Source organism: Hydra viridissima, unplaced genomic scaffold, assembly GCF_058129835.1.
Source record: "Hydra viridissima isolate aposymbiotic clone 2 unplaced genomic scaffold, HvirCarnegie_v1 scaffold_11, whole genome shotgun sequence".
Lineage (NCBI taxonomy): Eukaryota > Metazoa > Cnidaria > Hydrozoa > Anthoathecata > Hydridae > Hydra > Hydra viridissima.
Genome location: NW_028324310.1, coordinates 12,638,190 through 12,664,314, shown reverse-complemented (window position 1 = coordinate 12,664,314; position 26,125 = coordinate 12,638,190). Strand labels below are relative to the sequence as shown.

At 27.1% G+C, this 26,125-nt stretch overlaps 4 protein-coding genes and 1 pseudogene across 8 annotated transcripts; all 5 read right to left on the bottom strand.

Moving 5' to 3' along the window:
• Positions 1-174: 174 nt before the first annotated feature.
• Positions 175-8,504, bottom strand: LOC145191643 (ATP synthase mitochondrial F1 complex assembly factor 2-like). Of its 2 annotated transcripts, none has more exons than XM_090066467.1 (8): positions 6,629-8,504; positions 6,385-6,432; positions 6,147-6,292; positions 5,655-5,752; positions 5,297-5,377; positions 2,133-2,245; positions 565-680; positions 175-470 (listed from the first exon to the last, which is right to left on the bottom strand). In XM_090066467.1, exons 1-8 carry the CDS (start codon positions 6,690-6,692, stop codon positions 345-347), a joined length of 792 nt encoding a protein of 263 aa, XP_089922593.1. In that variant the 5' UTR covers positions 6,693-8,504; the 3' UTR covers positions 175-344. The 2 variants fall into 2 exon arrangements, with proteins under 2 accessions (XP_089922593.1, XP_089922594.1); XM_090066468.1 differs by having other exon boundaries at positions 6,147-6,275; positions 6,629-6,755.
• On the bottom strand, positions 3,134-4,240 carry LOC149882244 (uncharacterized; annotated as a pseudogene).
• A 320-nt stretch (positions 8,505-8,824) lies between the features above and the next one.
• On the bottom strand, positions 8,825-13,250 carry LOC145191308 (uncharacterized). 2 transcript variants are annotated; one of them, XM_090066452.1, is made up of 8 exons: positions 13,092-13,231; positions 12,959-13,011; positions 12,624-12,673; positions 12,329-12,363; positions 12,172-12,248; positions 11,981-12,047; positions 11,792-11,841; positions 8,825-11,703 (listed from the first exon to the last, which is right to left on the bottom strand). In XM_090066452.1, the coding sequence occupies exon 8, from the start codon at positions 11,651-11,653 to the stop codon at positions 8,888-8,890; it is 2,766 nt and encodes a 921-aa protein (XP_089922578.1). In that variant the 5' UTR covers positions 11,654-11,703; positions 11,792-11,841; positions 11,981-12,047; positions 12,172-12,248; positions 12,329-12,363; positions 12,624-12,673; positions 12,959-13,011; positions 13,092-13,231; the 3' UTR covers positions 8,825-8,887. The 2 variants fall into 2 exon arrangements, with proteins under 2 accessions (XP_089922578.1, XP_079924501.2); XM_080068375.2 differs by having other exon boundaries at positions 8,825-11,841; positions 13,092-13,250.
• A 539-nt stretch (positions 13,251-13,789) lies between these two features.
• LOC145191734 (E3 ubiquitin-protein ligase TM129-like) lies at positions 13,790-16,004 on the bottom strand. The gene is made up of 3 exons (XM_080068896.2): positions 15,739-16,004; positions 14,239-14,870; positions 13,790-14,057 (listed from the first exon to the last, which is right to left on the bottom strand). The coding sequence occupies exons 1-3, from the start codon at positions 15,932-15,934 to the stop codon at positions 13,809-13,811; spliced, it is 1,077 nt and encodes a 358-aa protein (XP_079925022.2). The 5' UTR covers positions 15,935-16,004; the 3' UTR covers positions 13,790-13,808.
• Positions 16,005-17,827: 1,823 nt separating this feature from the next.
• Positions 17,828-26,125, bottom strand: LOC145191620 (uncharacterized). 3 transcript variants are annotated; one of them, XM_090066469.1, is made up of 8 exons: positions 25,932-26,125; positions 25,009-25,121; positions 24,576-24,639; positions 24,039-24,103; positions 20,133-20,238; positions 19,890-20,008; positions 19,000-19,133; positions 17,828-18,024 (listed from the first exon to the last, which is right to left on the bottom strand). In XM_090066469.1, exons 1-8 carry the CDS (start codon positions 25,990-25,992, stop codon positions 17,925-17,927), a joined length of 762 nt encoding a protein of 253 aa, XP_089922595.1. In that variant the 5' UTR covers positions 25,993-26,125; the 3' UTR covers positions 17,828-17,924. The 3 variants fall into 3 exon arrangements, 2 of the variants coding, with proteins under 2 accessions (XP_089922595.1, XP_089922596.1); XR_016444893.1 differs by lacking the exons at positions 17,828-18,024; positions 19,000-19,133 and adding an exon at positions 20,714-20,801; XM_090066470.1 differs by lacking the exons at positions 24,039-24,103; positions 24,576-24,639; positions 25,009-25,121; positions 25,932-26,125 and adding an exon at positions 20,714-20,807.

Below are 26,125 nucleotides of genomic sequence, written 5' to 3'. Positions count from 1 at the left end.
CAAATTAAATAAGCATAGCCTATTAAAATAGCTTAGTCATACTAGGTAAAAATAAAAAAAAAGCCTAAAACAGGTACAAAAAAAAAGAAGATTTAATTGCTTTTATTTTTTTATTAAAATTAGTAGAATAAAAAAAAAAAAAGGCGACCAAAAAACAGAAGATCAAAACTACTGTTTACTGATTTTTTGTCAAATTGCAAAAATTTAAAAATAACTAAAATATTCCATTTGCAGTTTTTGTCTTTTTTTCTACTGGAATTGCTGCAGGGAACAGGTGCATGTAAGAATTAATGGCTCATAAACCTCACATTATCGCCTGAAATTTTATTTATGAAAATTCATTCTTATGTTTCCTGGTGGTCTGGTAATCCAGTTGTAAGATGATAAAATAACATTCCAGCTGCAAGAATGGCAGTTTGATTTTGTTTTTCCAATTCGTGAGCAAACTCAACATTGCCCCATTTTAATATCTAAACAAAAGAATGCTTACCTTTTACTATGACCATAAGAAGAAGAAAAACAAAGTAAAATACTGAATATTTAAAAAAAAAAATCTTTATGAACCTGATGCTCAACTTCTAGCCGTGATAAGTATATAGCCTTTTCAACACTAATATGATTCTGAGAAACAACCAGAGGTAGAATAAAAGACTTTGTGATTTCAACTGCTGATTGTAGTCCTAAAATTAATTTTCATTCTTTACATGCAAACAACTAATATAAAAAGCTTTTTTTTTTTATCATATATTCAAGTGACCCAAGTTATATAAAGAACAACTCTACATTAAATGATATTAATACGAATAATGGAATTGAATATATTCATTTAAATGTCTTTGTAATCATAACAAATTGGTAATTGTAATAAGTTTTGAGGAGGTTCTTTGGTACTGAAATAAAATATATCTTAAATATATTATTGTACTATGAATTAAAATACAAAGAGCCTGTCTAACTATTAATTTATTTGTACAGAAGAAAACTAATTTTATAAAAACAGACCATTAATATTTCAAAAATATTTAAAAAACCAAATTCTCTAGGCTATAAGACGTAAAACAGATTTCAAAAATACAAAGCTGTTTGTGTGTGTTTTTTTTATTGAACAAAAAGTCTCTTTTTTTAAATTCTTTTCTTCTATTTAGTTCAAAAATTCAATTCTAGCCTTTAAAAGATCCTGAGCTGACATTTTTTGCTATTTTACTCAGCCGGTTGTGCATTACTACTTCATTGCCATTGAAAGAAAAAAGGGCTTTTTTAATGTTAAATAAAAGTTGAAACTAAAATAGTTGTAGCAAAATTGCATGAAATCACTCAGCGTATAAAGTTTTAAAAATAAAATATAAAGGAAAAATTTATTCTGGTTGCTTTACGTAGGTTACTAAATGTTCTAGTTTAACAGAGGAGAGTACAATACAAATATAAATATTAATAGAAGTTTGTATTGTGCCCTCACTTAAAACCAGGATGTTGAGAATTATGAAACAACGATATAAACATTTGAAATAGTGTTTATAATGTTTATACAATATTGGAAATATTAACTATTAATTTAATGACACTGATAAATGCATTAAATTAATCTTAAGTTGTCATATGAAACCACATCGAAACTGAATGTAAAGTCATCAGTTGATACTATGCTGAAATAGTTTTTAAAATCTAATTATTTTAAGTTATGTATAATTTATGTAAAATTATAAACTTTATGATTACTGGTAAATAGAGAAAGCAAATGATTTAATTGGATAAAAGTAAAAGAATTAAAATTAAAAAAACCAGGTTAAACATTTGGTTAAACATTAAAAGAGATATTTGTGCATTAAGAGATTAGTTTGTTTAAAGAGATATTTATGTGTTTAAAGAGATATTAGCGTGTTAAGAGATAATAGTAATCTAATCGCTACTAATCTGTCTATTCTAAACAATAGAATTATTTAAGTGCATTTGACTTTTCTTCATCTTTGATGTGAAATTAAAATGATTCTAAACAACAGATTTTGAATGAGTAAGCATTTTCTTAAACAATATTAAAAAATATTTTTCAACACATCAAATAATTTCAGATTGAATATATAAAGAATTTATATTAACTTATATTAATCTAAATATTTAATTATAGTAATTTATACCATAAATTTGCCACTGGTTTAAGTTCATCAGATAATCTCGCAGTTTGGCAAGTGTCTCCTGAGGTTGGCTTAATCCGAAGAAGTTTGAAGAGGACACAACTGACACTCCGTGCCTAAAATAAAATTAATTCTTTGTAAATGAGCTTTTTTATATCAAATATTTTTAAAATCAAATTTGGGAACTTTCCATGGTTATTTATTTTAAGAGAGCTGATGGTTTGAATGTAATATGGTGCAGATAAAAATTTTAACCGTAAAAAAATCAAATATGCTTTACAAAACCATTTTTTGGGTAATTCTATAGCTAACAACTTATATATGATTACATTAAAAACTGTAATGTTTAAAACAAATGATTGATGATCATAAACCTGATTTTCTCATTTCTAATAATTAAATACATAGATACATACATAGATACATACATAGATACATACATAGATACATACATAGATACATAGGGGAGAGTATGCACCCATGATCCTAAAAATCTATCCGGCCAATTTACTGAATATATGTTTTCACTTTAACCTCTAAATTAACAGTAAATGATAGCAAACTTTATATTTTATTATAATTTAATAATCATTTACTGACCAAAATATTTAAAATAAATTAAAAATAATAAAAATTAATAACACTCAATTGGGATCAAGGGTGCATACTGGTATGCTCCCTTGATCCTACATATATGCACCCTTGATCCTATTTTTGTATACTTGATCCGAATCCAAATTTATACCGTGAATGTGTAAAAATTGTTTTTAAGTCATTCAAACAATGTCTATATTAAAAACCATTTAACTTTTTATAAATTTTATTACAACTTTAAGCAAAATCAATGAAAGAAAAAAATTAATGCAACGAAAAAAGAAAAATCAATGATAAAAAATGTTTTCTTTTTACTGAGGCTCTGTTTCCTCAGTTATTAAAGTAAGAAATTACTTCTTTACAATATCCTTGAGTAGATTCTAATATATCACTGTCACTGTTATAGCTGATTAAAATATTATCATTTTTTCTTTCATAATTTTCGACATCAAGTTTTCTTTTTCTTGTCATGAAGATTTTTTTTTGGCATAAAGCTTTCTGATTTATTGTCTTTTTAGACTGACTTTTTTTTTTCATTTCCTGAAGTCTATTTAGTTCATTTCAAACAGGAGTATCAGTGAGTATTAGGGTGCGCTGACGCTTATATCTTTTAGAAGACTTTCTTGATCCAGCTTTTGGAAATGGCTTGATTTTTTCTAAACTTGCTTAATGAGCAATATTAATAGTAACACTGGACAGTTGACTCCCAGAGTCAGTTATTTTTAGAAACTGAGTAGGCAATAAACTAGAAGGTGAGTCTGATGGCAGACTTGACATTGAATGATTAAAGGTTGGGACATTAAATTTAGCAGAAGCTGAATCAACAACATCTTGAAATGAATTAGTAGTGACTGGTTCTGGACGGTCTGTCAAAGATGAAGCCAAAAACTCATTATCAGAAAATATGTTAGGATTAAAGGGTTCAATTCCTGCCACAGCAAATCCTGCAGAAATGTTAGATGGAGTAAAGGCTTGTGCATAAGCTTTACTTGTAACTGCAGCTATATCATATATGGTCATTGGTCTTGGATTAGATACAACCCAATCATCACAGGCTGCATTGTAATAATGTTTCAGTGGCCCATACACTGACTGATCCAATGGTTGCAGCTTGTGACTACAATGTGGTGGAAAGGATAGCATTGTTATGCCTTTTTTTTTTGCTAAATCTAAACATGAAATTGAAACATGGCTCTCATGATTGTCAAGAAGTAAAAGCACTGGATTAACTGGTGAACATTTCACATTTTGTATAAAATGTTTCATCCATTCTAAAAATGTTGCAACATTCATCCAGCCAGAAGGATTTGCAACCCCAACACATCCAGGTGGACCACCATTTATCATGCTTCCTTTGAAATGAACTCTTGGAAAAATAAAAAACGGAGGGATTGAGTTTCCTATTGCATTAACTGCACAACAAACTGTTACCAACATCCCTCTTTCTGCTGAAGTTATCCTTCCAACTTGCTTGTCTCCTTTACCAGCAATAAACAAAGATTTTATACACACACATAAATTATATATATATATATATATATATATATATATATATATATATATATATATATATATATATATATATATATATATATATATATATATATATATATATATATATATATATATATATATATATATATATATATATATATATGAATACAAAATGATATTATAAGAACAAAAATAAACACAAAATAGCATAAAAATCTTTATCAAAAGGCTTTATCCTAAAAAAAATTACTAAAATACAATATGACATATTGTACAGAAATGTTCATGTTACTATAGTTTTTACATTTTGTTATTTTCTTTTTCTGTGTATGCACCTTTGATCATAGGATCAATGGTGCATAAACGCATTAGGATCAAGGGTGCTAACCCGCTCCATTTTCACAAAAATTTCTTTTTTATTATATTAGATGGTTTTACAACATAACAAAAACAACCATAGAAGAGGTGAATACTTTAGTTACAAAATGGTATAAACAAAATTACTAAACACAAGCAAATGTTAAAGATGTGAGGTTCCTTGTAAAAGTAAAAAAAAATACTTTTTACCGCCAAAATAAAACTTTTTAGAAACAACTTTAACAATGGCCTATTTTCTTACCAAAACACAATAAAATTTGTAGATTCAGTATTTATAACACGATGGCTATCAGCCATTTTTAATAACTTATGTAAGTATAAAGATAATGCTGTAGGATCAAAGGTGCATACGGATCAAGGGTGCAAGTTCTCCCCTACATACATACATACATACATACATACATACATACATACATACATACATACATACATACATACATACATACATACATACATACATACATACATATATAGATACATACATACATACATACATACATACATACATACATACATACATACATACATACATACATACATACATACATACATACATACATACATACATACATACATACATATTATATTATATATCATTTATTAAATAATATACTAGATAATGTAATATAAGTAATAATGGTTGTTAATGAAAGCCAAAAAATAAAAAAATAACAAAACAATTCTGGAAATAAAAGCAAAACCATTTAGAAAACCACTCTATGATGGGGATCCATTCTTTTGCCTGAAGTTCAGTTAGCTCTTCAGGGTCCTCTGCTAATGCACTAAATTTTAAATTTATTTACAAAAAAAAAAATTATATATAGAAATAAAAAGAAAGAGAAATCTGCTTTTAATTTGTTATAATTTGAAATACCAATAAAAATTTAAAATGTGACTTGCTCAAATTTCTTTAAAACCCCTTTTTTATATTACAAATGAGTTAGAATATTTATGATTGATTTTTTTGAATAGCAAATATTATAAAATACAAAAAAAAAAAAATGAAATAAAAATAAAAATAAAATTGAGTCATCAGTTTTATCAAAATTGAAAAATTACCAGATGGTATCAGTCTCAAAATATCTTAACATTCCATTAATTAACTCAAGCTTTGTCACACCAGTTGGATTATCAATAGCCGTGTTGCATATCATTGTCTAAAAATAAGAAAAGTTGTCAAAATAAGAATTATAGATTATCTAAACAAAATAAACCTTAAAACTTTTCAAAACTTTTTGAATAAATGAATTGTTTTGATTTGAAACTTTAAAAGTTTGAATGTAATAAAAAATGCCATAGATGTATTTTTTAAAATGGCAATTAGAACTAATTGTAAAGATCAAAAGATCAGTCATGTACACAAGAATAGACATCAAGCACAGCTACGCAAACATTAATAGATATCAATTATGTGATGTTATATAATAATGTGATGTACACACATTAATAGACATCAATTATGTGATGCCTTCTGCAGCCTCTTACTTTCAATAAATTAAAAAACAAAATTCTAAAAATTAAAAACTTTGATCTCAGATGTCTATTTCTCACCAGTGGCATAGCACTGGAGTTAATTTCAGCATCTTGCATATGCCATTCATTCACAATTGCAATACCCAGTGGTTCACAAGGTGCCAACAGAGGTTTTCGAAGTGGTGTCTTGATCGTGCGTTTGTCAAGCTGTATTAAGAACCCATCTTTAAAGTCAAACAATAAACTTTTACAAAATCTTTTTACTTTAAAAAAGATAAGAAAAATGAAAAGAAGAGGAAAAAAAATATTTGAATACCTGAAACAGGCTCCAGTGAGACATCTTTGTAAAATCTTTTTTTATGAGCTTTAAAATTTTAAAGAAAATGAAAATAGGAAATAAAGCATCTTTAGAAGCTAACAAGAATGTCAGGTTAAGTTTTTTATATTACATAAACTTCAATACTCAAATACTTTACAAAGGGGTGTAAAAATAGTTGACACATTATTTGTGAGAGGACACCACTAAATCATAAAATTTAAAAAGATAAAAACCAAATTACCTCTTAAATAGGATGTAAACCGTTTAGATAGAACTTGTGAGATAAGCTTGCTTCTTTTATCCATCACAGCCAAAATTTTTTTTATATGTAATACTTTTTTAAAAACATAAACAAGGCAGAGACATTTTGGGTCAACAATAAAGAATTCAAATGAGTTTTGAAGTAACTCATTGGTTAATATTTTTTCAATATACTTTATTCAGTATTTTTCTGAATACATCATTATCTTAAAAATTAAGGTCAATTTTAGAGCTTTGAGTAAGCAGCAGTCATGTGGAGATATCAAAAGAAAAGTAGCTGCTGTAGAAATGACTGATGCTGCACAAAATCTAAAGAGAAGAGTAGGAAGAGAGAAAAAAAGCCAATATGGATGGTAAATGTAAAAAAGGTAAATCGAACAATGTAAAAATAGTAGAAATTATCAACCATCCAAGTGAGAAAGTAAAAACACTGTGTCCTGGAACATGCAAAAAATATATACTTCTTATAAAACTATAATAACTTTTAAGAACTTTGCAGAGTTAAAAATAGAAATTATTCTTAACAATAAACAAAAGCTTTTTCCATCTTCTAAATAACAAAGCATATTTAAAACATTCTTTTTGACTCTGGCAATCAATAAGAACTGGTAAAATTAAACTGATGAGACAAGAATCAAAAATTATTCTACATTTTAAGATGAAGAAATGTGATTGAACCCATAAAAGTGTTTTAATCTCAAATATGGAAGAAAGAAATTAAATCTGTGTGAATCCAGTAAATTCTAGAATTGGTATTATTAGAATTACTAATGAAATGCATAGTCACATGTTGAAATATGCTCTGAACTCAACTGACTTGTTGAAAACTAAAACCTTTATGGTAAAGTATTCTCTGAGAATTTTATACAAAAATTGACTTTTTTTATCTTCGAAATTCCACGTAAGTGTCAATTTAATTATAATAACATTTTGGGAAGAAGAATTACAAAAGTTCTTTTTTTAGATACACATAAGTTAATTTTAAATAGATCAAAATTAATTTTAGAAGCTTATGATCACATTGTAATTTATACTTTGTATTACAGTTTTTTTCAGTATTTATCTACCCAGTTGAAATGATACTGTCATTTTTTAGAGCAACAAACTCTACATGAAAAAAAAAACAAAAAAAAAGGTAAAACAAACGGTATTAAAAAGGTACAACTCAGTTGTAACACCTGTTAATATACATCAGCATGTAATAAATTACAAACTCCAGAAGCATTTCAGGAACATGCAAATAAATTTGAGATGAATGATTGGAAAATAAAAAGAAAGCTTAAGATAATTTTTGTGAAGTTTCAACAATCACCTAGGTGTCATGGTCTTTAACGCCAATGGCAATTATGAAAGTTTTTAGCATGTGAAACTCACAAGTTGAAGCATTAAACTAAAACTCATCTGTCAATCAAATACACTGAGTAAATCGGATCAGAAAAGAAAGTAATCTTCTTGTTAAATGCAGGGATTGCTTAATCCTATCACATCAGCTTTTTTAGAATTTTTTAGAATATCTCCCAATGACTAAAAAACAAAAGGATATCGATGAAGATTCAGAAAAACTTTTGAGTGCAGTTTCGCATAACTTAGTTTATTTTTACTACGCTTGACTTGTTAGTAAAGTGTTTCATTATTTAAGCTAAAATTGTTGAAACAATTTTAATATTTGTCAAAAATTATATTGTTTTTAATTCTTTTTTTTTAAACTTACTTGCTAACAAGTTGCCATTGATAGAAATTTTTTAAAGAAAAATTTTTTTCCTTCAATTTTCATAAAGTAAAAAGACTTTAATACCTATATACATCAGTAAAAATTGTTGTAAATATTTACCCTTTTTTTTTTACTGTCCCTAAACATTATAGCGACAGAATAACCCACAAAATGAAGTTTTAAGTAATTTATATCTTATTGATATTTAACTAATGAGATATTACTTTTTTTAATAATAAGAAAAAATTTTTTCTATAACTTAAAGCTTGAAGATAAATTATCAATAATTTTCCTATAATTCCTACTAGCTGTGTAGCACTAAAACAATACTGTATATTGTTTTATCCAAAGAGAACAATGTCTTTGAAAAAAAGATCTTAGAAGTATATGTAAAGGATTGAACGCAAAGGGAAGAACTGGTTAGCAGTTGTTTTCTTAAGAGAGTTTTAAAGTATAAAAAACATGTAGACCACATTAATTTCTCTAAACAAAGAATACAAAAGCTGAATTTTTTCAAAACAAAAATTATTACACTTTATTCTTGGTTTGAAAATCTTGCCACTGACTAAATGGAAAAATAGGAGGTGTGTTATAAAGGTCTGAGCTCAACTGATTATTATGATTTTCATTATTATTAACTCTATTATTTGGCAACTCACAACTATTTTGCATACTCTCAAGTTGAAGACTGTTACTATTTTCATTTTGTACCTCACTATGTCTGTTTGAAAAGTTATTTGAAAAACTATTTTGTTCATCTGACAAACCATCTGGTAAGGCATAATTTTGCATGATAGACTGTTGTGTGTGAGAGAAATCAGATGTGGGAATTTGATTAAATTGAATATTTTGGTTTGGTTGATTGGATGTTGATTGTAGGATACTAATGATGCTTTTAATTGGGCTACACTCTGTTGTAATTCTTCTATTAAAACTGTTCTGCATATGATTAAACATAGGCTGAAATAAATCACAGTTGTAATCTTGAGACACCCATGATGCATTCCAGATGGGTATGGGGGTGGTGTTTTGAGCAATAAGATTATCAATTGCATATGGGAAAGAAGATTGGTCAGGATTAATAAGATTATTTGATGAATAGTTACTGAACATCTGTTGATTACCAGTCATAAAAATATTTTGGTTAAATGAATTCTCTTCAATGTTTTCATTCATTAGCCCACAACCATCAGAAATAAGATTTTCAGCTGAAAAATTAGACATGTTACCTTGAAACGTGGATTGTTGCATGCTGCTTACTGGCACTTGAGCTGGAGCAAAAATATTTAAGATTGTTGGTAGTGGAGTAACAAGAGGTAGTTCAGGTTGATGCTTAAGTTTTTGTACAGTAGCACAACAACTTGATGAATATGAAGATACTATTGGCATTGAAGGAAGGCTTAGTTGCTTATCATTATAAGTTTGAATAGCTGACTTAGATAAAGATTCAACAGAAAAGCTACGTGCTCTATTTGCTACTTTGTTTCTGCTTTCAAAAGATGGCTTCAAAAAAGTACGCTTTTGAGTTGGTTGGATAGCGGTAGATACAATATCTATATTACGTTTTCGATAACCAGCATTCGGGAATGATATTACAGGACTAGCTTGTTGCTCAAATGATGGCTCAATACTAAATGTACCTACATCAATACATGTTTTATCGCGCTCTAACCATTTATTGCGAATAGTGCGATCTTTCATCGTACGCATAGAAGGTTGAGTAAAAACTTCTGCTGTACTACTTGTATTCTCCTGGAATCCATTTCTACAGTCAGAGTTCTTTGCAGGGAGGTCTGTAACTAGGGTAGTAGATATAACAGTAGGTGTATCATTTACACTGGTAGAAATACATGATAATGGATTGACAGCTACATTAATTGAATTTATTTTATTTTTTGTAGAATCTTCAAGTACAAAACTTGGTGTAGATGTTACTGAACATTTTTTTGACTCTCTTATAGATGGTACATTAAAATTCACTTGACAGTTTTTAGAATTTACAACTGCTTTGATATCATTTTTTGCACCTTTTTGGGAGGGCTTTTTAGCTTTGCATTTAGTGGTTTTTTTAAATAAAGGAAATGAAGCAATCAATATATTACTGTTTTGTGCATTACTGACTACATTGGTCCAACGCTTTGATGTATTTGATTGGTTATCAAAATACTCTGTAGAATTACTGCCAAACAGACTTTGTGATACTGTAGTGGAAGGCAATATATTGGAGATATCTTCAGTAAAATTCTCTTCATTTTGTGAATTTATGTTTTCTGTAAAACTAGAATTTGAAGGCGTATTAGTAGGATTTGACTCTTTGCTCACAAGGATTGACAAGTTTTTGTCTACTTTATGTGCCTTTGAAGGGTTTTCTAAAAGAGCTGCCACTGTATGACCACTGCAAGATAACTTATGATTGTACCTTTTATGAGTTTTTAGTAGAGATTTTTTAGTGATATTAGTGTTAGAAACAAGTAAGTTATCAATTCCAAATGCTTTAACAGGAAAGTTGCTCTTAAAAGAGTTTTCATTTGAAACATTATTATTGACTTGTGCCAAGTTCTTTTTACCTTTAATTAGTAATGGAGCCGGATTTTCAATTGATTTTAAAACATCATTGCATGAAACATCGACTGTTTGTTTTTGATTGCTGCTTAATCCTTTGTTCTTAGAAGTAAGCAATTCGCTCGGAAGTAAAACTTTGTCAGGTTTGTATACTGAAGATGTTACTTGCAAGTTTTTTTCAAAAGGAAGATCAATTGACAAATTTGGAGTTAAATTTTCAGTTTCATTAAATTTATTTACTTTGTTACTCTTTAGACATTTTTCCTCATTCACTAATTTGATAACTTCACAATTCACTTCATTGACATGCTCTGAGTTTTCGAACAGTTTTTCAGATTGTTTCTGATCAGATGTTATTTGTGTAATACTCATTATTGGATTCATGTTTAGTAAACCAATCCCATTACTTAGTGTAACATGATAGGCACTTTGATTAAGAGATGTTTCAGGCAGATTATTTGAAAAACTAACAATTGAATTACTAGCTGGACCTGATAAGCTTAACCCAGTAGAATTTTTAGTTGCAGTGGAAGAAGGACTAACAATATAAGGCACCATAATGTCATGTTGATGTGGAAGATTTGATGAACTTACTAAACTATTTCCATCAATATTTGTCAAGTTTTCTTTTGAAAAGGAGTTTCCTGGCAGCAAATTTGTCTTGTCAATTATATAACTATTTTTTGTGATTGATCGTTCAGGTAAACTTGAGATAGGAGCAGAGCAGTCCATTATAATGTGAACAATGTCTTTAGTAGATGGCAGTGTTTCAGAGGAAATATCTGAATTATGATTTGAAGAAGTTTTAATAATTTGAATATTGTTTGGTAATGAGACAGAGTTGCAAGATAACAGATCAATTAAACTAACTATTATTGTCTCCAGGCTTTTTATCTTTTGATTTACATAATCCAAGTCACCTAATAAAAATTTGAAAAATTAACAAAATAATTTTATTATTTTGGTCAATACTTTTATAAATGCACATAATACTTTAAGTTAAGTTCAAAAAATGGCGTTGAAAAGCTCTACACATAGAGCATTTAATTTTTTACATACAGCTTTTGGTTTGCTTTTGGTGCTTTGAGATAAATTCAACAGCTTGTTCAAGAATAGCCACTTTACTCTGCAAAAAAAAAAAACAAAAAAAAAACTACAATAGAAAGGGTATCTTATACCAACAAAAGCTTCACTTCTCAATGTGCAGGTAAAAAAAAATAAAAGTTGAGATTATATAAAAAATAAATTACCTTTTTACCATCCAAAGCAAGTAAGTCTTTTAACTTAACAATTAATTTATTTAATTTTTCTTTGCGCCTTTTTTCATCTAAATAGAAATGCAATGATAAGAGATTATGAAAAAACAAAAATCAAAAGCAAAAGTTTACAAAAATATAAACAATTTACCTGCATTGTGGCTCTCTCGGTTCTTTGGCTTCAAGCTGATTATAAGGAAATTATTTTTATAAAAAAATATTATGCTCTGCAAATTTCATTTTCTGTTTTTTTTTTTTTTTTTTATTAAAAAAAAAAATTTCTTGGTGTATTGGATGCAAGTATTATATAAGTTTAACAAACAGATACAAAAACAACTTAATGTTAAAATTGAAAAATTAAAGAAATTCAAATTTTCAAATTGAAAAATTACTATTTTAAAACAACTCCTCATAGATAATAAACAAATAAAAAAGAGAGTACTCACCTAAACACCTTCTGATTCCCCTTTTTTTTGGAACTGTTATTCATAGTGATCTTAAAAAAAAAAAAAAAAAAAAAAAAAAACCAAAAATTATTCCTAAATTTAATATATGAAAAACCTGAAACTATTTTTTAAAAAAAGTCAGAGAAACAGAATAAAAAAAAAAAAAATTAAGCATTGACCTAGATTTTCAAGAGATTTTGAAACATCATTATGGAAAATTATGTTTTTTTTTTATTGTTTTTTTTTTAATTACTTTACTAAAATGTAAGATTTTTTATCTTTGCCTTGTTTAGTGTGTGAACAAAATTAAAATGTTTTTTTATAATATAACATACTTTTTTTTTTTTTTCTGAGTTTTCTTCTGTTGATAAACATGGTGTAACCAAACCTGTTTTTAAAAAAGAATAAAGTAGAAACTAAAAAAAAAAAAAATTGTTTCAATTTTAGGGAAAAACTATTTTCAATTACTAGATGTTCGAGGAAGCAATTGCAGTAACAAACGAGATGGTGGCTCATTGTTACTTTGTGATCGATTAGGACGCCCACGCTTCCTTTGAGGTCCATCATTTTGCATTGTCATTTCTCATTAGTTTTATGTTTTATAATCTACAACAAAATAGTAAAACAGATACAAAAACATCAAAATGTATCTTTTAAAAAGAAGCATGGATTTTTGTCACAATAAAAAAATAATTAAAATATTTAACAGAGAAATTAAATATTTGTAATAAAATATGCCATGAAAGAAACTTCATTGTACTTAAATTAAATTTAAAGATAAACAGAAAATACTAAATCATAATTTAAAACAATCACAATAGTTCAAAGAAAAAATGAATGATGGCAATTAATTTCTGAAACCTTTGATAAAATAATCAAATTAGTCAAATGTTAGCAATTCTAAAAGTAAAGTATGTGTAGCAGAATTAATCTCCAAAAATTAAGGAAATTGATTCTGAATAGTAAAATTAAGAATGGTATAAAAAATCTGGCACATTTGTACTGAGGGTTAAAGTTAAACTCTCATAAATGATTTTAAATACAGCAATTAAAAAAAAAGAAGGGAAATTTACTTCCACATTGTGCTAAATAAACTTTAGTTCAATAATAGAAAAACAAAAATGTTTTTGGATTATCTTGTACTAAAATTTAAAAACTTATAGAGATTGAAACTAAATAACTTATTTATTCTATCTTGAATACATCAAGCATACAAAACCTCATCCTACAAGTGGGACAAGGTGCATTTGATGACATCCACAGTTCAGGATGATTTTGATCTTGTCTGCTACCAAACCATCTGCCCATACATTCCAAACACCACATAGGGCGACAGTAGCATGGCTGGCATTCACTTTCTAAAGTGCTGTTACAGTGACGTGACAGTTTAATATTTGGTTCTTTTGACATGCAGCCAATACAACTTTCATGCTCCTGCAAAAGCAATATAAGAAAGTGAATACAATTTATGCATTTTAGATAATAATATATGTTAAAACATTACTTACTTAGATACTTGGGCAAATATATAAAATGGATCAAACGTAGATATAATATATATCAGAATCATTATTAAAAAAAAGATCTATTGCTATAAAAAAATATAATTCTGTACGTTATTTCTGAATGAAAAACCAGGCAGTAGACCATTAGCTTCTACTTGTTCTCTAAATGCTTCAATAAAGCGGTCACTTAATGTTTGATGGATTACTACTTCTCGAGCATTTCGTATTGGTGCACTAAGTCTATCTTTCAAATCGTTGTAGTCTAAGGAATTCAGATTGATAACAAAACTTTCTTCATGTGGCAAAACACTAGATACTTTTATTTGTAAGAACTGTCCAATGGGAATGCTCCCAGCGTTGTAAGAAAAATCTTCAGTTTTTATAATGGAAAGATGGGAATCAGTTTGTTGTGCAATATAAACTTTATAGGCAGTACATTTAATAATCCAAGAATCTGTCACATAAACACTGGTGCCTCCAGATATCAAAGAAAACTTTTCAACACGACGAAATTCAAGATTGATTTGTGATGCAACACTTCTCCAAGGTGTTCCAAATTTCACCAGGTCTTTTACTAATGGGTGATATTTTGCTGCTGAATATGTCCAAAAAAAGTAAAGCAGCACACCAAATAATGCGAATGATAAACAAACCAATAAAAACAATGAGTGTAATGGGGAAAGTCTTAAGACACTGAACAACTTTAATTCAGGTGAAACAAACCCAAGACAAAGATAATAAACTAAAAAGAAAAATAATTTAAAGTATACGTCTTTTAAAAAAACACTATTTTGATTGAAACTCATTTTATAAAATAAAAAAGTCATGACTAAGATACAAAAAATACCAATGTTTTTTATTTATCTATTTTTTAAATAATTCTTATCAGATAAATCTAAGCTATTTTTGATTGGTTTTGTTAAATCAAGCCTAACAAACCTATAGAATACAAGCTAAAACAATTTCTAAAATTTAAAACAAATTCTAAAAGAATTCAAAAAGAGGTTTTAAAAAACCTAGCAATTAACATTTGCGTTTATGATATTTTGACTTCATTTTTGTATAATGTGATTTTTCTTGCATTATATTTGTTATTACTTCATACATTAGGTTTGAAGTTTTTCATTTTTCTTCTTATGCTATTATTATAAAGACAAGCATGGATAGGGGAAAAAAAAAGGAATACTTTAATGTAAGTACTAAAACCTTCATACTCCTATGACTATGCAACTACAATAAAAATTAAAACTAATAAATATTTTATACTGGACATCTGTATATTTTATACAGTAAATTATAAATATGGATTGTGATTAAAATCTTTCCATTCTATAAGGACCAAATTTTTCAATATTGCAACAGGTTTTGCTTTAGCATTTTAGACAATATTTATCATTAATAATCTCACTTATGACGATGCAATTATAATCAACTTTGAAATGAAATTAAAGTAATTAAATAATAAAAATTAAGATTAAGAGAACAGCAATAAGAATATACATAAAAATAAGAGTATATATATGAAGAAAATTATTTTCAAATAAGTGTAACAACTAAATAAAAAAATACCTGGCCACACCTACTATAGAAAATACATAACTATATTTCACCTAATGGTATTAATGAATGAATTAAAACAGTCAAAGTTGTTCTCTTCAAGTGATATCCAACAAAATCGAAGGCCTCACTACCCAAATAAGACCCAAATATATTTTGAATGGTGAATCCAATTGATATGAACTCTTTGGGTGGTGAAACAAAACATATTGCCACAACAAAGTAAATGAAAGAGAAATACAAATCCATTCCTTTATATATTCATTGTTTTTTTTTACTTTCTGGTAAAAAGAATGAGCAAGAAATTTTTTTGTATCAAAATACTTTGTTAGTTAAATGCACCACTTAACTATACAAACATCAGAAAAATAATAATTTCATTCTTATCAAATCATTAAACAAAAAGAGAAGTATGAACTTCAAAATTTTTGTTGATGTCATAACCAATCAGAATCAAACAATGCAACATAGTTAAAATAGGAATTTCTGAGGTTACAATCTGTGAACTTTAATGAGTAAATATACATACATACATACATACATACATACATATATATATATATATATATATATATATATTCACTCATTAAAGTTCATATCACTCATTAAATGTAATATAAATATAAATATATACATATATATATATACATATATATATATATACACATACATATATATACATATACATACATACATATATATATATATATATATATATATATATATATATATATATATATATATATATATATATATATATATTCACTCGTTAAAGTTCATATCACTCATTAAATATAATATAAATATAAATATATACATATATATACATATACATATACATATACATATACATATATACATATATATATATATATATAATATATATATATATATATATATGTATATATATATGTATATATATATATATGTATATGTATATATATATATATATATATATATATATATATATATATATATATATATATATATATATATATATGTATATGTATATGTATATGTATATGTATATGTATATATGTATATAGTACCAAAAAAGTTTTAAAATGTTCAGGTAACAGTTTCTTCACTTATTGTGAACTGTTATCTGAACATTTTTTAATCAGTAACATAGTTTCTTTAAAAAACATAATTTCTCCAAAACTTATTTATATAAGCAAAAAAGAAACAAAAAATCAAGTTTTTAATCAAGATTGAGCTTTAACTCTGCAATTTCCCCAAAAAAGCTCAATCTTTTCAGCTCAAACTCAATCTACAACACTATTAGCCCAAGCCAACAGCACTATTCACAACTCTGATTGTAGAAACTTTTTAAATATTTTGCAGACCATATTCTTAAAAACAAAAAACATATACAAGTTAAGCATTCTTATAACAATATATCATACTATAAAAATTCAAATTATTATCAAACCATAATACTCTATCTATTATAGGCCCCAAGATGAAAAAATTTGTACTCATAATTTGTAGGTATATATAATTGGAACTAAATCCATAAAACTATAGAGAAAAAAATTGTCATGTAGTTTAAAATAGTGGAGTTAAATTACAATTTAGATTTCTTACTTAAAAACTAACAATACTTTTAAAAGTATTTACCAGGTTTGAACATTTAAACTAAAAAAAAAAATTGTTTTTTTTAGTGACGTTTATTAATAATTCTAGCATATCGTAATACTTTAGAACTTGATCAGAATAATTTCGAATGCTGAACACAAATGACACAATAACAGTAGTAAATAATTTTTAACAACAAATTTACATATAACTCAATAAAAAGTCACAATATAAATAAGCTAAAAAAACAAATTTACATATAACTCAATAAAAAGTCACAATATAAATAAGCTAAAAAAAGAATATCCAAATATATTTCATGAAAAACTTCAGAACAATAAAAAGAAATATCAAACTTTATACATAAATTTTTTTTTTTTTTCTCTAATTACTAATATTCACATGAGAATTATAAATTAAAACAAAAGTTCTGTAATTTATACATAGTTTATAGCAAGAGATTTTTTGAAAAGGTAATAACTATCATTATAAAAAAGCTTTGTCTTAAAAATGAAAAGCAAGAAAATTGTTTAAATGAAAATGTTTAAGCATTTTCTCAGAATAAAACTTAATTTAGCAAAAAAAATGAAGTAACAAATCGAATCTTTACACAATAGCTTACTTAAATTAAGAAACAAATAGATAAAAAATCTTTTTATATTTATTTACGTATAAAGTTCACTACTGGAGTCAATGGTGTTGAAAGCAATGGATGGAACTCACTACATAGCTCCATCAAAACTTGAGTTATCTCATCAAGCCTAAATTGAAGTAAAAATGCCATTAGTTATACAAATTTTTTGCAGGAATCAATAACCAGATGTTAATGGATGATCTTTTAAAAAAAAAGATACAACAGTGGTTAAAAAAAATGCTAAAACATATTTATGTTGTTTTTTTAAAAAAATTGTTTAATGAACTTAATTACAGAGTTTATAAAGTTGATGAGAACTTTGATGAGAAAATTATTTTATAAGGATTCGCCATTACTATTACCCCCACTGGTTTGGTAGTAGCCATAACTTTTGTTTAACTTGAAAAAAGATATTTGAAGATTTTTCAGCTTACTTTTAAACTCAAGCAGAAAGTATTTAACTACAATCACAACTAAAGGCTCAATAATCTGAATTATTGGATTTGCTTAAATCTAAAAAGTATTTTGCTTACAGCAATTCAAATGCTGAGATTTAATCCTCTCTTGAATGAATATATTGCAATCATAAAACAAATATTGCTTTAAGAGAATATTGCTTTAAAATCGAATCTGCTTTAAAAAAATATTCACAGGAGTAATTAATACCAAAAAAATTGTGAAAAAAGTTTTCTTTTGGTGCAGTGTTTAATGACAAATTTTCGCTTAGGGTATCGAACACTCCACCACCGGTTTGTTCGTCTGACACTCTTTTTACCCATTTTTACAGTTTTATTTCTTAATTTTTTATTTGAGATCAGTAAAAAAACATTAGCAAAATTATGAGAACAATATGATTAGTAAAACTTTTTACTAATTAAGTATCTCTCATCTACTTTTTTCAAAATTGGGTTGATTTTATTAGAAGAAATAGTGTAGTTGAGAAAATGTTTTTAAATTACTACTAGAGTACACTTTTATCAAAGACTTTATACTTTTATCTAAAGATTTTATGTCATTTCAAAGATCATTGCATACTTTATATCGATCATAAATATAAAGCAGTTGTTTAAATAAAGCATACATTCTAGATCAAAATACTTGCCTGTTTTTCTCATCTTCTTCTAAATGAGGTACTTGACCAGTTTGTAACTTTAGGCATGCTTTAACATCTACAAATATTCTCTCAACCTCATCTTTGTAGTTTTCTAAAGGGGTGCCAAAAGAACTCACAGCATTCTGAAAATTCAGAAAACATAAGTGATACAGGTGAGTAAAAAACAGTTTAAATAATCATATGTATAAGAAAAGAAATTAACTTAAAAATAATGTCATGTTTTTGTCTTTTTAAAATAATGGCATCAAACAGAATGATACTAGTGAGATAAGACCTGCTACAAAATAATTTAAAATAATTTGCTGAGCACAGAGCCCCTCATTATACTCTTTCTACTATTTGACACAGTTTTCTAAAAAAAAAAAAATTTAATTCTAACTTTAGTTTTTACTTTTCCCTCACATCTATTTATCTCACATGCATTACAAAAAATTACCAAAAAAATCTAAACAAATGCTAAAGGTGAAGGGGATTAAAACAATTTGAAAGGAAAGAAAAAAAAAAAAAAATAATGCTGATCACTAACCAGAGTTCAAAACTACAAAGAACTTTGAAGGTTTGCAACTTAAAACTATAAAAACCATGACTTTTTAAAATTACTTTAAACTTTCAATATGGTTTCTACTGACACCAACCTACTTCATCTGGCTAAATGTCTGGAAACCTTAGTCCGACACTCTGACATTATCATATAGCCCTTTGGAAGGTAATCAAATGGCAGACGCTGATTGATATCTCAATATTTTTTCAATATTTCATCCATTTACAGGAACTTTATAAACAACATAAACAATAATAGTAAATTCAATTACATATACAATATTAAAATCAAATATTTTGAAAAATTAATAAAAATCAAATTTTTTATTTCACCATACATGAAGCAAAACAGTTTGATGAGTGATGTATTTATGATTTACTTGCTGATAAAGATCTTGGTTTATCTGCTGACTTATCACAAATAGCTGATTTAGAGAAGACAGTTGGTCAAAGTATTCTAAAATTGAAAAAAAAATTGAAAAAAATAAAACATTAAGCTAACCATAAACAAAGAAAAAAAAAATATACTTATAAGATAATGAAATATATCATATTGCTATTTGATAACAAAAAAAAATTACTTTTAACAATAGATTTTTGATCTTTTGTATTCATCTGTTGAGGATTACATAAGTAAGCCCATACCTTGGGGAAAATTTTATGCATCCCTTTACTCTTTAAGTAGATCTATAAAAAATGACTAAATTAAAGTTACAAAAGTATAGAGGTATACAATGAATAAAGTTTAAATAAACCAAAAAAAAAACATCAGTGTTTCACTATCCAATTAAATTATAAAAATGCTCATCAACTGACTATTAAGAGGTTTTTTTTACCTACACAATTGTTACCTTTAACTTCTTATTAATACAAATTTAATAAAAAAATATAAATATACATATAGCTAATATATTTAAAATATCAATTGCTCTAAATATCAGTAGAGAAAAAAAACATTGGTTTAGTCAATTATTAAAAACTATAAACTTTATATACTATAAATAAATAAACATAAATATCATCAATACTAGAAAAATAAAAAAAATAGAATAAGAATAAAAAAATTATTTCATAACCACATAAAATAAGCAAAAAACTGGGGTATTCAAAATATGGCAAGACACTCACAATGAAGTTGGCATTTTAATCATAATTAACTTACCTGTTTTTTAAAAACATGAAGAAACACAGGCAGTTAGTGCGTAAAATGTTGTGTGAATAAGTGTAAATGTCATGTCTTGGAGTAACAGCTATAATTGTAAAGTTCATAGGTGTAAAAATGAAAAAGAAAACTTTATTATGAAGTACTAAATAATAGCAAAGCACATTAAAATCCACTTAATACTGGATAACCTGAACTTTTTAAAAACAAAATTGAACATAGCTAAGTATTTAACACGTTCGCTGCCGAGCTATTTTAAGCTATGCGTTATTTCTTTGCCAAGCCATAATGTTTACAATGGTTAATTTTTGCCGAGGCTGTTTTACGTGGTTTCATTCTCATTGCCAAGGCTATATATCAACATTTCAATAAAAAAAAAATTTTTAATCTGAAATAATTCTATAGTATTTTTTATTCTGAATATAACTGACAAAAAAAAAGCACTACGAGTATTCTCGTAGCTTGGCAATGGAGAAGGAATTTTTTTCTCCAGTGCCAAAGTACTCGTAACACCGTAATGAGTATAACTTATTGCGGTGACTACATCTTTTCAAGATGTAACTGAGAACTTGAAAGTTGTAATTAAGAAACATAAGATGTAATTAAGAAACACAACACGTAATTAAGAAACTTTAAAATGTAATTGAGAATCCCAAAATGTAAATAAGAAATTGCAATATGTAATTTGAAATGTATATTATATTTTCTCAATTACAACTTTCATCTTCTAAATTACATCTTACATTTCTTAATTACATCTTCCATGTTATAAATTACATAATGCAACTTCTAAATTACATGTTGTATTTCTCAATTATATCTTATGTTTCTTAACTACAACTTTCAAGTTCTCACTTACATCTTGAAAAGGTGTAGTAATGTACCTTATTTGATACATTATTATTATAGTGTTTCAATTTTTTTGCACATGCACATTGGCAGTTATCATGAGTAAAAAAAGTAATTTATATTTTGTTTTCTTAATTCTAAAGCATTGTGTTTTTTAGACTAGAAGCTAAAATATATTTGATAACTACATTACACTGTATGTTATTAAAAATGTGAAAAAAAATTTGAAGTACACAATAAGATGTTTTTTAATACATTAAAAAACATTTTAGTGTGCACTTCGAATTTTTTACACAGTATACTAGTTATAGATGAGTAATTTCTTTTTTATAATTAGATAATTTATAAATTTATCTATCTCCTATTAGCTCAACACAGATATTCCACAATTGGATCAGCACATATGATAATGGAAGATTGTGAGGATAGTGAAGATGATAATATTAAAGATTCGGATTCATTTTTCGCTTATACTACTACGTCTTCAAGCTTGACTGCATCAGAATCAGGTTCTGAAGATAATAACACTGAAGAAAGTGATGACAATCAGTACACAGAAGTTCATCTAGCAGCCACTGCAGAAGATTTTTTAATGCCGCCGAAAAGAGCTAGAACAACGGGTGGTCCATTTAGAAATTCAAACCAATGGAAAGATGAGCGGAATATTGTAAAACAGATTCAATTTACTGCCAATCCTGGTTTGAAGATATACATGGAGAGCAAGAAACCATTAGATTTCTTTAGACTATTTGTTACAGAAGAGCTTATAAATACTATGGTAGTTAAAACTAATCGCTACGCAACGCAAGAAATAAATAAGCAGCGTCCCCTCAGAAGAAGCTCACGTTATAAAGATTGGAAACCAATAAATTCAGAAGATATGCGGCAGTTCCTTGGAGTTCTTCTTCATATGGGGTGTGTCAAAATGCCATCTTTAGAACACTATTGGTCTAAGAACAGTCTCTATAGATTTCCCTTATTTTCTAGAATAATGTCACGAACTAATATTAATTCCAACTAATATTACGGTTTTGGCATTTTATTAATAATGAAGATTCGGGTAGTGGACGCTTGTGTAAAATTATTGCACTTCTCGATCACTTAAATAATGCAATGGATAACATCTACTGTCCTGATAAAAATATATCAATCAATGAGTCAATTATGCTTTGGAAGGGATGTCTTGTATTCAGGCAGTATGTGAAAAATAAATTGGTATAAAAATAAAATGGTATCAAGTTCTATGAGCTTTGCGAGTCAGATTGTATTGTACTAAAAGTAAAAATCTACTCTGGCGAAACAACTCTCGACAAACATTTGTTGGGTCAAACGGGAGCTATTGTTTTAGATTTAATGGAAAAATTTCTGGGAAAAGGTTATCACCTGTACACCGATAGCTTTTACAGTTCTTTTGAATTAACAAAGCACATGATAAATCAAAAAACATATTTGTGGTACTTTAAAAACTGACCAAAAGTCAAATCCAAAAGAGTGTACAAAAGCAAAACTGAAACAGGGAGATGTTATAAGCAGAAGCAGAGAGGGTGTAGTGGTTGCTAAATGGAAAGACAAAAAAGACATGCTAATGATTAGCAACTTGCATTCGTTGCAAATGATTGAAGTGACAAACAGAAGAGGAGAGAAGAAAATTCCCAACCAAACCATGTCGAGTCTGCTCTAAAATAAAACGTAAAGAAACACAATATGAATGTGCTGTTTGTGAAAATAGACCTCCGTTATGTATCAGTGAATGTTTCAGAATGTATCATTCAGCAGAATAGGTTTACACTTAAATTTTCATGAAATAAAATTAAATAAATATCAATGTTTTATTTTTATCTGTTTAAAGCTATTTCTGTCTTTATCCGCATTTAAATTAGGTTCCCTGGATTTTTAAAATAAAAACTTGAATGTAATATTTTCTGAAACCAAACTTGAAGCTAAGAAAAAAAAAAGAGCAGACAAAGCTAGTCATGCATAAATATTATTTGAAATAAGTTAGTATAACTACAAGTATTCTCATAGTTGGCAAAAAAATGATGCCAACTTACTACGAGTATACTCGTAGTTGGCAAATAAATGACGCCAACTTACTACGAGTATACTCATAGTTGGCAAATAAATGACGCCAACTTACTACGAGTATACTCGTAGTTGGCAAATAAATGACGCCAACTTACTACAAGTATACTCGTAGTTGGCAAATAAATGACACCAACTTACTACGAGTATACTCATAGTTGGCAAATAAATGACGCCAACTTACTACGAGTATACTCATAGTTGGCAAATAAATGACGCCAACTTACTACGAGTGTACTCATAGTTGGCAAATAAATGACGCCAACTTACTACGAGTATACTCATAGTTGGCAGCGAAAGTGTTAAGTTGGCCTTTATTTATTTGTAGATTTCATTTAGATGCATTAACATTAACTAATAATAAAAATAATCAATTTAGAAAAGAAAAACAGACCTCTAAGGTACTTTTATCTTTAAGCAGAGATAGCTGTGCCTTCATCATTTGAAACATTAACTTTGCTGATTGAGAGAAAAAGACATTAAAAAAATTGATTTTCCATACAAAACTAAAAATAGAACCAAATTAAGGATTAGAAAAAAACTTCTTTTTATCAATAAAAACATGAGTGAAAATCCTTTTTTACAATATTTACAAGATGTTGTGGTAAAAAAAAAAAAAAAAAAAAAAAATATGCTAAGTATTAAAAATTTGTTAAAATATTTACAAGATGTTGTGGTAAAAAAAACACCATAGCAAAAAATATGATAAGTATTAAAAATTTTTATACAAAATATCAGTTCATTTTAACCTTCAGCTTTATGAATTCAAACTTGGAAACTTGGTTAATTAAAGTCATTACTGCTTTACTTCACTTCACAAGTTTAAAATCATAATTTGAAATTATCCGTAGATAAATATGTATTAATAATAGAAATTTACTCAGCAACAGTGTTTAAGTTTTTACAAAATGATTTTTTACATGTAATATACCTTGCATATCAAAAGAATTGATAACTTGAAGCTTCTTGGTATCAAAAGGATAGTTCAAGTCACTCTAAAGAAAAACAATAAAACACATGAGGGAATAAAAAACAGATTCTGATGATCCTTGAAATAATAACAAAAAGCATTTTAAAGAGTATTAAACAGTTTTATAAAGAGGTATTTTTAGAGATGTTACTTAAATCAACTTAGACCTGGACAATGTAAGAAAACTTTTAATACTTCTGTGAGAAAAGATTATAGTTCAAGTTTTGGTTTTTGGCACAGGATAAGAGGGATAAAAGGGGATAAAGAGAGGGGAAGGGGAGTTTTCACCTAAAATTCAACATCAGATAACTTAGAAGGATTCTTTAACTTTTTACATATTAATAAATTCTATCTTTTAAAACTAAAGAAAAATTAAAGAATCAAACATAATTACAAATGACTCTTTAAACTTGAGTTCCAACTGACAGCATAAAGAAAAAATTTCCAGCATAACTTCTCTTTCTGAGTAGATGCTTTTCCATAAACATGCATGTAAACAGGATTCAACTAAATAAAATTAAAAAGTAGTAAAAATTGGACTTCATAAATTGTTGGTAACTTTTGAGATAAAGCATCTGAATTTAGTAGAGTTGAGGGATAAAGAATAGGATTAACCAAAGCATTTTTGAAAAACATTTTATTAGCAGAAATTTAATGTTCTATTAATAGATTGGCTTTGTGCAAAATTATTTTCTGAATAATGTTTGGAGTTTACATGTAACTACAACTGAAAAAAGGAATCAGCTATCTCATACTCTGAAGGTACAGAATCTTGAGTATTTGACATGCATTTTATGACTAACTAAAGTGACTTTTCTTAAACTGCTCTTTTATTGTGATTTGCATATAACTTGCATATAACTGAAACAGCCTGTTTGAAAGAGAAAAAAAAAAGTCAATAATTCTTATTTCTGAACAGAACTCTGGGAGAGGGTCAAAGGGAATGGCACCAAGATGGGTAACTTACAGCTGTAAATTAAATTTTTAAGTTAAATAAAGGTACCTTTTTAGAATTATCATTATTATTTTTTAACTATTATTAAAAATGATCCATGAAAAATTAATTACTAAGCACTTAGAGTTTAAACTTTTTACAATTAGCAATTAACTGAACTTATAAACCAACTTGAAAAAAACAAAGAGAACTAAACTCAACATAAACCTCAATTTCCTCTATTAAGACTAGTGGGCAGCAATCCTAAAAAAATTCCTCTGATACATTTTTCATCAGCTTTCAGACGAAAATCTGGAATTCAATGTTTACTTAGAGTATTTGACAAAAGTATTACAAAAATAATTTTAAAAAATAATCCCAACCTTTATATGAAGGATCATAGGAACTAATTTGATGCAATGGAATATCTTTCCAACTTGTCATGTTTTGTTTTGTAATTATCTTAAATTGATAGGTTAGGTCTATTATTGTATTATAAAATGTTGCTAACCGATATTTCTTTTAAATATAATGCTTTTGTAGATATTTATAACTAAAATTAAAAAAAAAATACGTT